The sequence below is a fragment of the Lissotriton helveticus genome, chromosome 1_1 (assembly GCF_964261635.1).
Source record: "Lissotriton helveticus chromosome 1_1, aLisHel1.1, whole genome shotgun sequence".
In the NCBI taxonomy this organism is placed as follows: domain Eukaryota; kingdom Metazoa; phylum Chordata; class Amphibia; order Caudata; family Salamandridae; genus Lissotriton; species Lissotriton helveticus.
This window is the reverse complement of record NC_136057.1, coordinates 284,737,279-284,750,832: the sequence shown is the minus strand read 5'-3', so window position 1 is coordinate 284,750,832 and position 13,554 is coordinate 284,737,279. Positions and strand designations below refer to the sequence as shown.

Sequence of the window (13,554 nt, the reverse complement as noted above, 5' to 3'; positions counted from 1 at the left end):
TGCCAGGTACTTTTTAACACTTTTTCACTACACCCCCTACTCACTTAAATACATACCCCACACACTGTACACCACACATAGCCAACACCTGAAGTGCTCCCACGTAGCCGCAGGTCGAAGCACGCCGCATCCCGATAGAGGGGTGCGAAGACCCCGATGATGAAGCATGACACCAAGGGGCCTTTTGGTGTGTGAGGGGTATTTTCACAAACACTGAGTGCTTCAATACTCATTGATCACTCTCTCCTTTCCCTTTGAATGTTGGATTTCCTCTGTTTATTTAAGTACCAAGTGGAGCCTAAATCCAACGATTAGCTCTACCTCCCTTCTTTGGTTTGTTCTACTCAGGGGCTCTACAACTGTTTTACAAAATTAACTAATATTAAAATTAATAAACTAAAATTAATAAAGTGTACAAATAAAGAATCAACATTGAAAACACTTTTGAGATGGTACTGTGAAATAAACTGTTTAAATATTGGAGCTTTGTTTGGTGTATACCTGTTTTTATATTTTTCTGCGTTGTTTTCAGGATCAAATCTTAGAAATTTCCTAGAATGTAAATCTTTGGCTTTCAATAATGACTCGGCGAGGGTACCGGGATTTCAGTAATAATTCAGTGGGGGGTACACAGAAGTGAAAAGGTTGGGAATAAGAACTGCTGGTCTACAATTTTACTGCGTGGCCGGTGCATGCAGATATGAAAAGCTCAAAATTGTTGTCCAGTATAAGTGAACTGGTTGAAGTAGTTCACGATCACTCATTTTCAAAGGCATTTAATATGCTCTGTCAGAGTTAGCGCTGTCAACAGGGGTCTCACGCTACATGTTATTTAACATCTAACGTTGTATTTCGCACAGCTCGCGCACTTTCAGGGGATACCATTGTATTGTCTGCGGGGGTTGGTACCCCCACAGAAGATACAAGCACACAGCACGCAGCTTTCTCTACGGGAGAAGGTGTTAAACCAGGGCTGAGCCACGCCGCCCAACAAAGTGCTGTGGGAGGTAGCAGCGGAGCAGCTTCGGAGACAAACAGCCCTGTCTCTAGGCAACCCCCAGAGGAGGACGCCATGACGTCACTGACGTGCTCTCCCTTTCCCTTCCCCCACCTTTTGGAGGCGGTGTCGCGCCGTGACCTCAAGGTGTTCCCCGATGACGTCGTTCAGGCAGCTAGAGAAACACAGTCACGCCTGCGCAATGAGCGGTGGCTATCGGAGGTGGCGGTGGTGATCCTGAGTGACGTCACGGAAGCCGAACGCCGCTGTCAGTTGACAGCGCGCACCGGACCTGCGCATGCGCAGTGCGCTACTGGAGGCTGCGCGCGGCCGGGTTGGTGTATTAGGAGCAGCCGGGGGAGACTGACAGCGCGAGGCCCGGTGACAGCGCCGGCTTAAGGCCCAGCACCGAAACGGAGGACACGTAACGCCGGCCGGGCCAAGGAGCCCCCAAGCCATCAGGATGGCGGCCGAGGGCCCCGCACTGCTAAACGGGGACTTGGCGGAGCCAGAGGCCCAGAGCGCCGCGGAGGAGGACCCGGCCATCCCCGAAGAGGTGAGAGGACCAGGGCAGCACGACTTAACACAGGATGGGGGAGACTTACCCACAGGATAGAGACATGCACATTGGTGCTAGAGCCTGTGCGCAGTGGTAGAGAAACCTGCACAGACCAATACCCACTTGATAGAGGTTTGCACTTGTGTGACTAGACCTGCACAACATAGAAGAGCTCTATTCACCTGGGGGAGCACAGGGCCGACCGAGGGAGGTGTGCACCTGTCCAGGGAGGTTTGCACAAGGCGGTTACGGTGTGTGTTTCAGAGTTGGGTTGGTAATTGAGACCCAAACCTTTCACGTCGGTAGAGAGATGGGCTTCTGCACACAGAGGAAGGCAGACCTGCTCACAAGGAGAGGAAGGCTGCAGTGGGGGAAGTCCCGCGTACACGACAAGAGAGAGAGATACATGCATGCATTTGTAGAGACCTGCGTACAGGAGACCCATCTGCTGCACCATGTGGATGCAATACTTGCACTCCAGGAGGGAAACCTAACAATGAATGTATAGCTAGTGAATAAGACCTCCACCACGCAGTGGGAGGGTGGGTGCCTGACTGTGACACCTGAACACAATAAGGGAGGCGAGCAGAGTCCACCCGATGTAGTTGGAAGAGCAACGCATCATTGACACTGCATTACAAATAAGGTAATCAGAGTTAAGGACACATAAAGAAACTTAATGCTGAACTGACGCAATAAGATACATGCATGTTAGTCAAGACTTAAACTAAGGTTCTCTTCTGTTCCAATTTATTACATTCTAATCCCACTCTTTTGTCCGCATGAAGCCATGCATATGGGCCATTAACTTGTAAACATTACAAGATATGGAAATAAACGTCCTACGTCCTCCCAACAAGGCAGATCAAAAAGAATTAGACTGATCAAAACAGAGCTGTTAGTCAAATTGTCAACATGAAACTATATTGTTGTGTCCAGCGAGTTCTCCCTTTGGCTCCCAGTTTCTGCTTCTCTCCGTTTTAAGCAGCTCTGTCTCACTTACAACACAGTTTGGATTGATGGCCTTACAACTTGGCATATGCTTTCTAAGATACCTGCATATCTTAGATCCTATGGGGGCTCTGTGGTGAATTCTTTGAGACGATCATTTGCATTGTTAATAACAAACTAAATACTTTATCGACAGCATTCCAACTACAAAATCCGAAGTACTAGTGAACAGCATGCACATAATATGGCTGTAATCTTTTTGTCAGTAAAGAATAAGGATAACATTTATTTATATCAATATCTCTAAAGTATGGTAAATGTTGTTTCTTTTTGAAACCCACCTGAGGCAGGGTATAGCCATGACATAAAAAAAACTTATGAACATAAGCATCCTTAACCCGGCTAATAGATACCTGAGGTTTTTCATTACTATGTATTAGCGAGCTGCAATCCGTGCTGTCATTAAGTGTAACTATTGACACAAAAAGGCACCACATGCTTTGTGTATTCTTGTTTTTCCCCAAAATTATAATGCTTTTGAATTACATTCTGGTCCCCATAATGCATTGTTTCAGAATCTGTTGTCGGATATGTTGCCCACATCTGAATGCATTGCATCAACTCCTGATTACATCTTAATCCTAGGACAATCCAGTTCCTTTGAATATCAGTGGCAGGATAGGTTCCCCACACTGGTTGAACACATTAACAGTTATCGTCGCTTACAGAGTGAAGTTTATACCTGCAGTAACCAGCCAGAAAGAAAACAGCAACCTTTCCTATTACATTAGTAAAATATCTGCATTTAAGAACAAGAAAAAAATGTGTTCTAAAATATTAGAGAACCCCTGGAGTATTTAAGAGCTGTGATAAATAATTTAAATAGCATGGGACGAAAGAGTTGACCTTGCAGTTGCTCCTAATATTTTAAATACTCTCTCAAACAGTTATTTTTTGCTGATACTAAATTTAGCGATTTTAACTTACAAATCAGACTCCCATATTGCCTCTGCTCGCCACCTGCAGGATACAGGTTGATTTCTATCCTTCCATTGCCTCGGAATTGCTGTGTGCCAATCTCAGTGGATAAGCAACTTCTGGAACATGCCTCTATTCCGAAGAGTGCAGTCTGTGTTTTTTTTGTGTAGATAACTGTTTGCTAGTAATCTTTCAAAACTGGACAGCTTAAAAATGTATGTGCTCAGCGTTATTATCCCCACGTAGCGTAGCAACAAGTGTTTAGCAGAAACAGTTTGCATAGTTTACAAAGAGTGTGATAAGTATGTTGAATAGTAATCAAAAATGTTTCAGCGGTATTTTGTATTCGTAAAAGTGATTTTATTTATAGCCTAGCTAGGGCTCCAAAGAAATTCGTAAACATGTGATGTTCCAGTAATCCATTGTAACCTTAACATATTTTTTCATTTATCTCCAAATGTTATCAATTTCTAGTAGAATTGGGAAAACACTAATTTTGTGTATTTGCATCGAAAATATTAACGTTAAAAGGATGAGCAGGCATTTGTAAGTTATGAATTATATTTAATTGAAATAACATATTTATATATTTTATATAGTGTGGGTTAATTATTTAGGACTGTTTATATTTTTTTAACAGCTCTTACCTGCAACAATTATTAATGGCACTCTAGTGTACGATACAGTGATTTAAAGTCGAGTTTAACAAAGTGTCAAGTATTGGAACATTTACGTTTTATCATATTTCAATATACCACATACATGTAGGGATTTGAAGCACTTGTATATCCCACAGTACATGGTCTGTGTCCTGAGTATTTCTGAATGTGATTTTCTTGAAATACTTAGGGCTGTTAGATTTAGCGAGGTTTTCTATAGGTCAAGTGTTGAATAATGTCAGATAAATACTGGAATTAAGTACAATCACACCTGTTTGGCGTGAGTTAAAAATGGAATAGTATGTTGTTTTGCTCCCGTGTAATATTTGCGAAAATCTAAGTTTTCTAGTCCTGCTTCCTGTAGTTTACCTGTTAATTTACTCTTAGCAATTCTAGGTCCTTTATGCCTCCAAATAAAATAGTTGCTACAGAATTCTAATTTATCAAAAAACTCTTTGGGATTTAGGTTGGAAGCGCCTGAAACAAGTAAAATAATTTTGAAAATATATTCATCTTGATATAAGTAACGTGACCAGTGAGTGACCATGTTAATTTCTGATTATGACCCAGAAGTTGCTTAATTTTGTCCCGCTTTGAGTAATAGGTCATGAGGGATAGTCTTCAAGTTTCTTTAAAATGATCACTCATAAATGTTTCAGCTTAACTATCTTGTAAGTAGCCCTTTGTTCCACAACACATCTTGGTCTTTTTACCATTAACCTTATATCCTGAAAACAAACCAAACATCCCTAAAATAGTCATAAGTTTGGTTACTTAAGCTTAGTCGTCCGCATATGTGAGTTTTGTGTTCTGTAGTACCCAAAAAGCCCTTTGATTAAGGTGTTCATATGAAGAATGGTTGCTTAGTGTTCAGTGAAAAGGGGAGGAAGGGCATCCCTGGTAATGTCGGCCCAAAGTGGGGAAAAATCTGGCTAAGCATGCACCAGATACCTGATGTAAAGTTTTCATCGCTTTTATTATCTTTACAGGACAGCCACAGTGCTCTCTTGTGTGCCCAGCTGGCGTGGACAGTAGCATGTTCTTCATCTACAAAAGCAACTTTCAAAGGAGTTAACTTAACATTTGCATTGTCAATACATGCAAATAAAAACCTAAAATATTCTCATTAATATTCTGGCCTTCAGTGAACCCTTGCTGAGTACTATAAATCCGTTCCTTTATGAAGTGTTGTATGCAATTGGTTAATACTGTAGAATATATTTTATGATCACTATTGAGTAAAGGTATTGAACAAATAGAGGAGCACTTGTTTGGATATTTGTGAGATTTACAGAACACTGATGCAGGGGCTTCATGTGATGAATTGGGAGAGCTGCTCATCTGAAAGCAAGTTTAGAAAAAAGGCAGATATCGCGTATCTGATTCTGTAAAAGCTTCCAGATTTTTGACGGGAAACCCTTTGTATCTTTGGGCCCGATTCACAGAATGAACTTAAGACTCAATCCTAAACTTACTACTATTTTGCTATTCACAGGATGCACTTACTACTTTTGGCATTCACAGAATGAACTTACTACTTTTGGTATTCACAGAAGTTAGCATTTTGTCTTAAGTCTGTCTTAAGTCTGTCTTAAGTCTGTCTTAAGTCTGTCTTAAGTCTGTCTTAAGTCTGTCTTAAGTCTGTCTTAAGTCTGTCTTAAGTCTGTCTTAAGTTTGTCTTAAGTTTGTCTTAAGACCAAATCCTAGCTTCTGTGAATACCAAAAGTAGTAAGTTCATTCTATGAATGCCAAAAGTAGTAAGTGCATTCTGTGAATGCCAAAAGTAGTAAGTGCATTCTGTGAATACCAAAATAGTAGTAAGTTTAGGATTGAGTCTTAAGTTCATTCTGTGAATCGGGCCCTTTGTGCTTTTCTGTTTATAAATGTGGCCATCATAGCCACAACTTCTTCTGTGGTGATTGGCTAAAACATCTTTGCAATACTTTTTAGTAATGGCTGTTTAGCAGAAATCTGACTGTGTAAATCTATTCCATCTCGAAATATGAAGAAAAATAGGTTTCAGATTTCTTTACCTAACTGTTGTCTAGTGGAATAATCTTTGCCTCCAAAATGAATATGACTTATTTGATCTGCAGCTACTTTAACAGTGGATTGCAGGGCCGGCGTACTCCCATTCTTCTAATTAAACTAATAGAATTCTTGTTTTTAAAATTTGTTTTCTTTCTTAATTTTTATTTACAATTTTCAATATTAACTATGCGGCGTAATATTGGGCAACCTCTCCGCCCCGTATAATATGCAATTGCGCAACTGAAGGCAAAGTACCAAACTATACATGTAATCATTTCATTAAATTACTTAACTATTACATGATTTCAGAAGGTAGGTTCTCATAGGGACCCTATATCACGAGGCCAGGTAGCATACTATTGGAGTGTTTTATAAACATCAGAGTGTTCACAGCGGATGAACATGGCTCTCAGCCACCTTGGGTTCGGGGGTGCAGTCTTCTTATGCCAAAGCACAGTTATTCTGCCTTTGCAAAATGATAGTGTAATAGCGACAAGTTTGCAGGAATCTCATTTGCAAACCACGGGACAGCAAGCGACGGGGATAATGGGGACTGCACGTCAATAATTTCTTGCACAATGCACAATATTTTCTTCCAGTATTCCTGAATTGGGGAGCAGGACCAAACCATGGCAGAAAGTTTGCATCTGTAGCATTACATTTCCAGAAATAAGCAGCGTTTGTCAACCCACAGCGCTTCAAGCTAGCAGGTATTTCATAGGCTCTATGTATAAATTTTAGACGGGCCAGTCTGAATTTACCCTTGGGGAAACATCTCTAACGTGCTGACAGCAATACAAACATTGTGAGTCTGTAATCATATGCCCCAGGTCATACATCCATTTGCACGTCATAGTTAATTTGTCATGATTTGGTGCGTTTTGTTTGAATTATACATAAGTGTAATCAATCAAGCTGAACTAAGGTTTGCGACAACCAGAGTGAGCAGCGCCCACTTTGTGGGTTCTACTGGCATTGTTGGAATAGGTATTTCGTAGAGCGCCATAGACATTGATAAACAAGTGTGCCCATCAATGTGCTTTGGTTACCACAAAGGAAATTTGTGTATGATAGGATGTTCCCCACACTAGCTCTAGTGTTTGACTAGGGATGGGAACTAGAGGCACACTAGCTCTAGTGTTTGACTAGGGATGGGAACTAGAGGCACAGGGCCTAGGGACTAGCCAGCCTCCAATACGACATATAAACACAAGTGGAGCTGTCCCTAGTTGGGATTCCTACAGGGTTTCTAGAGATGCATGTCCAGTGGGGGCATCTCACAAAAAGTGAAGGACTGGCTTCACACACCACCTGGTGTCATGCTTCATCATAGGCCGTCCTTGCCCTCTAAAAACTCCGTTTGATAGAGGGCGGGCATACACCTGGAGACAAGTATGCACTTATAAAACTAAGTGGTGGCCCGTGAATTGGTGAAAAGTGATCTAAAAACCATTACATTTGTCAACAGACTCATTTAATTAAAGGAACAGATGTATGGTATTAAAAGAAGTGGGCGTGATATGGGAACTTATTATCCCTTCACCGTACTAAATATGGTCAACATGTTTCTGGTTTTACGTCCCCGAAGGGTACGTAGCGTTCGTCAGGACCAAGTTTTGTAATGGGCTCCACCTTTTTACACACACTGTATAAAGGATGAACCACTAAAAGACCAGGGGTTGTAAGGATCAATCTCCCCGTATAGTGTAGTACTAATGCAAGAGTATCTATAGGAAAAAAAGGAAACAAAAACACATACATACCAAAGGTGCGAGTATAATGGTTGCAAAATTTGCTTTACATACATTACCACACTTAAAACGCACATGGTGGTATCTAAGTGAAACACGTGTCACATTCATACGTGTCATCACTAATAATGAGTGAAAAAACTTGTCATTCGCTGCTTACCCTAGATCACTATCCTATTTACTCCATGGGAGGTCGAGGGTGGAAGAGCATACTGTGACATTCTGAAAGAAGAGAGACACACAGAATCATAGCTGTTACTGATAAATCAGGTCCATGATACGGAGAAAACCGTATCCATACTTGCACGTTTTATTTAAAAGATGCATTCCTCGTGAGAGGGGTGGAATTGCATCAAAAGCATAAAGGTACACTCTTTCATTCATCCAAGACACACACACTCTTACTGTCACCTTCAGCGCTTCCTGCCATCTCATCTATAGTTGTTCGCTCCGCCTCCCAGCCTGTGAATTATGGTGAGAGAGGAGCGGGTTTTTATACTGTTGTTCGTAGACTAATTGCCCAGTGATTATCAGGCAATTGGTAGTACCTGTGTGAGATCCGGTGTATAGCCGGAGAGGTGCCTGGTTGCCTGTTTAAGGGCGTAATCTTGTGTGCCGACTCCTCCCTTAGAGGGAGTGCCTGTGGTCTACAGGTAGGGAGCGAGCGTCCGTGTGTATGCCTCTGCAGCTCTCCTCCCTGTGATTGTGAGGCGTGTGGTTCTCCTCTTGTGCATGCGTCCTAGGCAGGGCCGGACTGACTACAGGGCGTTTTAGAATGCTGCCGAGCTGGGAGCTGATTTCACTGCGGTGGGGGCTGATTTCGTTGATGGAGACCTGCGTGTGCTTTGAAATAAACAGAGCAAAACGAATTGTGTTCAGCACACGCAGGTCCCTATCAACGAAATCAGCCCCCAGCTCAGCAGCATTCTAAAACGCCCGTTAGCCAGTCCAGCCCTGGTCCTATGTATAAGGACGCGTGTGTGTAGTGGCTGGGAAGTATGCCGCGTGCGCATGCGCGTAGCTGGAAGCCCATTTTAGGATTCAAAGATTATTTCTTTGGAAGCAATACAGTATTTGTACTTGAAGTAAAGATGTTATTGATATCAGGTTGTCAAGTGGATATATGTGATTGTTTTGTGAAATTTCTAGACGTATATAGCGTTGGAGGCCCTTTCAGGTTCCTGATTAATCTTTCCTTGAGATTCTGGGTAAGAAAAGTGCACAACCTAGCCCTCGTGTAGGCCTAGTTTTCATTGATTTAAAAACATGGTTTTAAATTGTTTTAAGTGGCAAATTAAAATTAGATTTTTATTTTGCCACTCCATCATTTAGGCAAAACTCCTTGTTATCTCTATTGTTAAAAAATCTAAATTCCGAAAATTAGAGGTTTAGGGTCCAAGCTTTGGAACTTCCTCCTCACTAGAATAAAAGACTTCAAGGACCATTTCACTTCCAGAAAAAAATTGAAGGCTGTGTTTTAAAAAAAAAAACAATTTCTGGCAGTGTTTACTGGCTTGATACAAATCTTCTCCCTTCCCTCTTTCCTGAGATTTTGTTTTTCTATCAACACCTCTAAAAAGCTCAGAGGCAGCCATCCCTGATTGTGATTTGCGTGTCCTACAAAACCACCGAAGACCTACGAACATACATGTATTGTGACATCTGCGTTTCTTTAAGTACACTACATTTTTCACATATTGTTGCCCAAAGTAATTAAGACCTGTATTGTATACAGAAAGAGAGGCAACCACACTCAGTTAGAAAATAGCATAAATTCAAGAAATAATAAATAAGTGTTCGCAAGTTCTGATTGTTGTAGTTAATTTCTTTGCATTAATTCATTAGTTTTTCTTCTTTTTTTCTTTACAATAACGCAGCCAACTCGTTTCACCTTAAAAAAGGATTAGTCAGGGCACAAAGTATAAGGGACTCTGAAAGAGCAAGGATTCTCTTCAGTGTGCAATCAAGTGTAATCTGTTCTTTAAAAATTGCTAAAGGTATTTACTCCACATTTTTCCACACAATTGGAAACACAAGGACGTACATCACGACGCCCCCTCACAATTGTCATCACTTTCTCATGTAGTTCACTAAATATTTGTAGTCGCTCCCGAGTTAAACGCGGTGTTCAAATATCTCTTTCCTTCATTGCCGGATTTTTAAGACCTGTCCAGACCTTCCCAAGCAAACAGAGAATAGAATTATTAACCTATACAGCAAGGTAACCCAACCTTATATAAGGAGGGTCACATGTAGAAAGTGGGTTATCTACGTCAATGATTTTCATTCTGGTGGGGGATATGACGTTCCTTGCAGATTGACATAGGCGTGCATAGAGGGAGTGTTGGACGTGGCCTTTTTTGCAGGGTCTTCCCAGAAACTTTTTGCCTTCCTTCTGTATTTTGTCCGACCTGTTGTTGGTGGTTTTATGACTCTGGGCACTTTTATCACTGCTGCTAAGTGCTAAAGTGCATGTGCTCTCTATGGTAAACCTGGTAAGATTGGTCTACAACGTTTGGCATATTTAATTTACCTATCAGTCGCTTGTACAGTGGTATCCCATATACCCAGGGCCAGTAAATGAAAGGCTACTGGTGGGCTTGCAGCGCTGTTTGTGCCACCCACTAAAGTAGACTTTCAAACCTGCCTCAGGCCTCTGCCACTGCAGGGTCTGCTCGTGCAGTTTACTGCAGCTGTGACGTGGCATATAAAGTGGTTGCCACGTCTGCAACTCCCTTTTTACTACATACCCCTGAGGTAGGCCCTAGCTAGCACTATTGGCAGTGTGCGGTGTAGTTAAAAGGTAGGACATGTGCCTTAACTGAGTGGCATGTCCTGGTAGTGACAAACAGCCTATGTGGTTTCTCACTGATGTGAGGCTGTCCTCTAATAGGGATGCATTGGGGATTCCCTGATATGTGCTTCAGTGGTAATGCCTGACATGAGAAGGGGTAGCGTAACCATGTGTGATATGTTTGGAATAGTGGTGATAAATCCTGCTTATTGGTGAAAGCAGATTTATTATTACTATTTTAGAAATGCCACATTTAGAAGTGGGCATTTCTGTGCGCTATGTGTCTTTGTGCCCTGCCTGATGTGTATTTACTGTCAGGTTCTCACTGACCGGGGAGAGGGGATCTGCATTTACTCCAGCCAGTCCCTGGGGGGGGGGGTTAAGGTGTGTCCTGCCCTGCCTGGGGGACTCAGCGCTAGGCTGAATATACCTTGGCTGAATTTAGAGTAGCGGGAGGAGTTTTCTCTTGCACCTGAATAGGCCTGGTCCGCATTTGGAGTGGTGGGAGAATTAGCACCTGCACCTTAATAGGGCTGTGCCTGCCTTCTACCATGATGGCTCTGCCCCCCTGTGGTGTGTTTGGAGCCAAGGCTTACACTATGAATGGGGAGTGTGGTGCACTTGTAATTGTATTGTAAAGTGTCCCCAGAACAAAGACATTGGGACTATAAGTAATGGACAGCCGATTCGCTCCCACGCTCCCGCCACCCAGCGGACCCTCCCTCCCGGCTCCCTTCTTATGACGCCCCCACGCACGCGCAGCGTTGACGCGCAGCGTTGATGCGCAGCGGGAGCGCCGATTGTGCTCCGAAGGCGCGCCAAAGGCAAGCCCGTCTGCGCCCGTCTGCTCCTGGACCGCGCCCAGTGCCAGGACCCCTGGCCCCCGACGGACCTACGACGCCGCCACCCTCATCGCACTCAAACCCGACCGACCAAGAGCCTGCCACCGAGCGACCCCGAGACGCACCCTAGGACCCTTCAGCTGTCAAGCCTGCAAGTTCACCTGCCTCCGGACCTGCACCGCAACCACCGAGCCGAGCACCAACAACAGCCACCTCAAGTGCATCCTGCTCAACACCCGCTCCATCCACAGACACGCCATCAAACTTTGGAACCTGCTCGACACAACCTCACCAGACGTCGCCTTCTTCACGGAAACCTGGATGAACGCCTCCTCAGCGCCCGACATCGCCATCGCCATCGCCATCCCAGACGGATACAAGATCATCCGGAGAGACCGCGTCAACCAGACTGGAGGAGGCATCGCCATTGTACACAAGAACACCATTCGCATCTCAACCGACTACGACGACACCTTCACCGCCGCCGAGTATCTCCACTTCCAGATACACACCGACCCAAAGACGACCCTCAGAGGCACCCTCGTCTACAGGCCCCCCGGACCACGTGCACAATTCAGTGACGACATCACGGACTTCATCAGCCCGCACGCCCTCCGCTCCGCTGACTACATCCTCCTAGGTGACCTCAACTTCCACCTGGAGAACAACAAGGATCGCAACACCGCCGCCCTGCTGGACAACCTCGCCAACCTCGGACTCAAGCAACTGGTCAACACCCCCACTCACTACGCAGGCCACACGCTCGACCCCGTCTTCTCATCCAGCAAGCACATCACCTTCAGCCACTCCACCGGACTTCACTGGACCGACCACAGCTGCGTCCACTTCAGCTTCAGAAGAACCACGACCCACCGCCACCCGCAACAGGTTCCTCACAGGAGCTGGAGCAAGATCACCACCGACCAGCTCACCACCTGCCTCAGCCAGAACCCACCCGCCAGCACAACGGACCCCAACGATGCAGCCCGCAACTTCACGCAGTGGCTGACCGCCTGCGCCGACGACCTCGCACCACTGAAGAACCCTCCTAGCAGACCCAGAAGCAAAAAGGCCTCCTGGTTCACCGAAGAACTCAAGGACTCCAAGAAGAACTGCCGCACCCTCGAGAAAGCCTGGCTCCTCGACCAGACCACAGATAACATGACCGCCCTCAAAGACGCCACCCGCAAGCACCACCAGCTCATCCGCACCATCAAGAAGAAATCACTGAAAGAACGACTGGACAACAACTCCCACGACAGCAAGGAGCTCTTCAGCATCGTCAAGGAGTTCTCCAACCCCAGCACCGGCAACAACGACATCACTCCTTCACAGGATCTCTGCGACTCTCTCGCCCTGTTCTTCCACCGCAAGATCGCCGACATCCACAACAGATTTGACGCACCACCCACGCACCCAACCGTCGAACCAACGCCCCCCACCGCCACCCTCCGCACCTGGACCATGGTGACCACCGAAGACACAGCCCGCACGATGAACACCGTCCACTCCGGATCTCCAACCGACCCCTGCCCCCACCACATCTTCAACAAGGCCGACTCCATCATCGCACCCCAACTCCGGGACGTCATCAACAGTACCTTCAACACCGCCACCTTCCCGGAGAGCTGGATGCATGCCGAGCTCAACGCTCTACTGAAGAAACCAACAGTGGACCCCACCGACCTCAAGAACTTCCGCCCCATCTCGCTCCTCCCTTTTCCTGCCAAAGTCATCGAGAAGACCGTCAACAGACAGCTTGCAGCCTTCCTCGAGACGAACGGATCCCTCGACCCCTCGCAGTCCGGTTTCCGAGCCAACCACAGCACCGAGACCGCCCTCATCGCAGCCACCGACGACATCCGAGCCCTGCTCGACAACGGGGAAACAGCAGCCCTCATCCTCCTGGACCTCTCTGCAGCGTTCGACACCGTCTGCCACCGCACTCTAGTCCAACGCCTCAGCAACATCGGGATCCAAGAGAAGGCTCTG

General features: G+C 45.1%; 1 protein-coding gene across 1 annotated transcript in view; it reads left to right on the top strand.

The window, feature by feature from the left end:
- Positions 1-1,159: 1,159 nt before the first annotated feature.
- The window catches only part of BRAF (B-Raf proto-oncogene, serine/threonine kinase), an 805,579-nt gene continuing 793,184 nt past the window's right edge, over positions 1,160-13,554 (top strand). Inside the window, exon 1 of the mRNA XM_078668198.1 lies at positions 1,160-1,553. Within this exon, the coding sequence (XP_078524324.1) occupies positions 1,461-1,553 (93 nt within the window). The 5' untranslated portion in view covers positions 1,160-1,460. The remainder of the gene's footprint in view (positions 1,554-13,554) is intronic.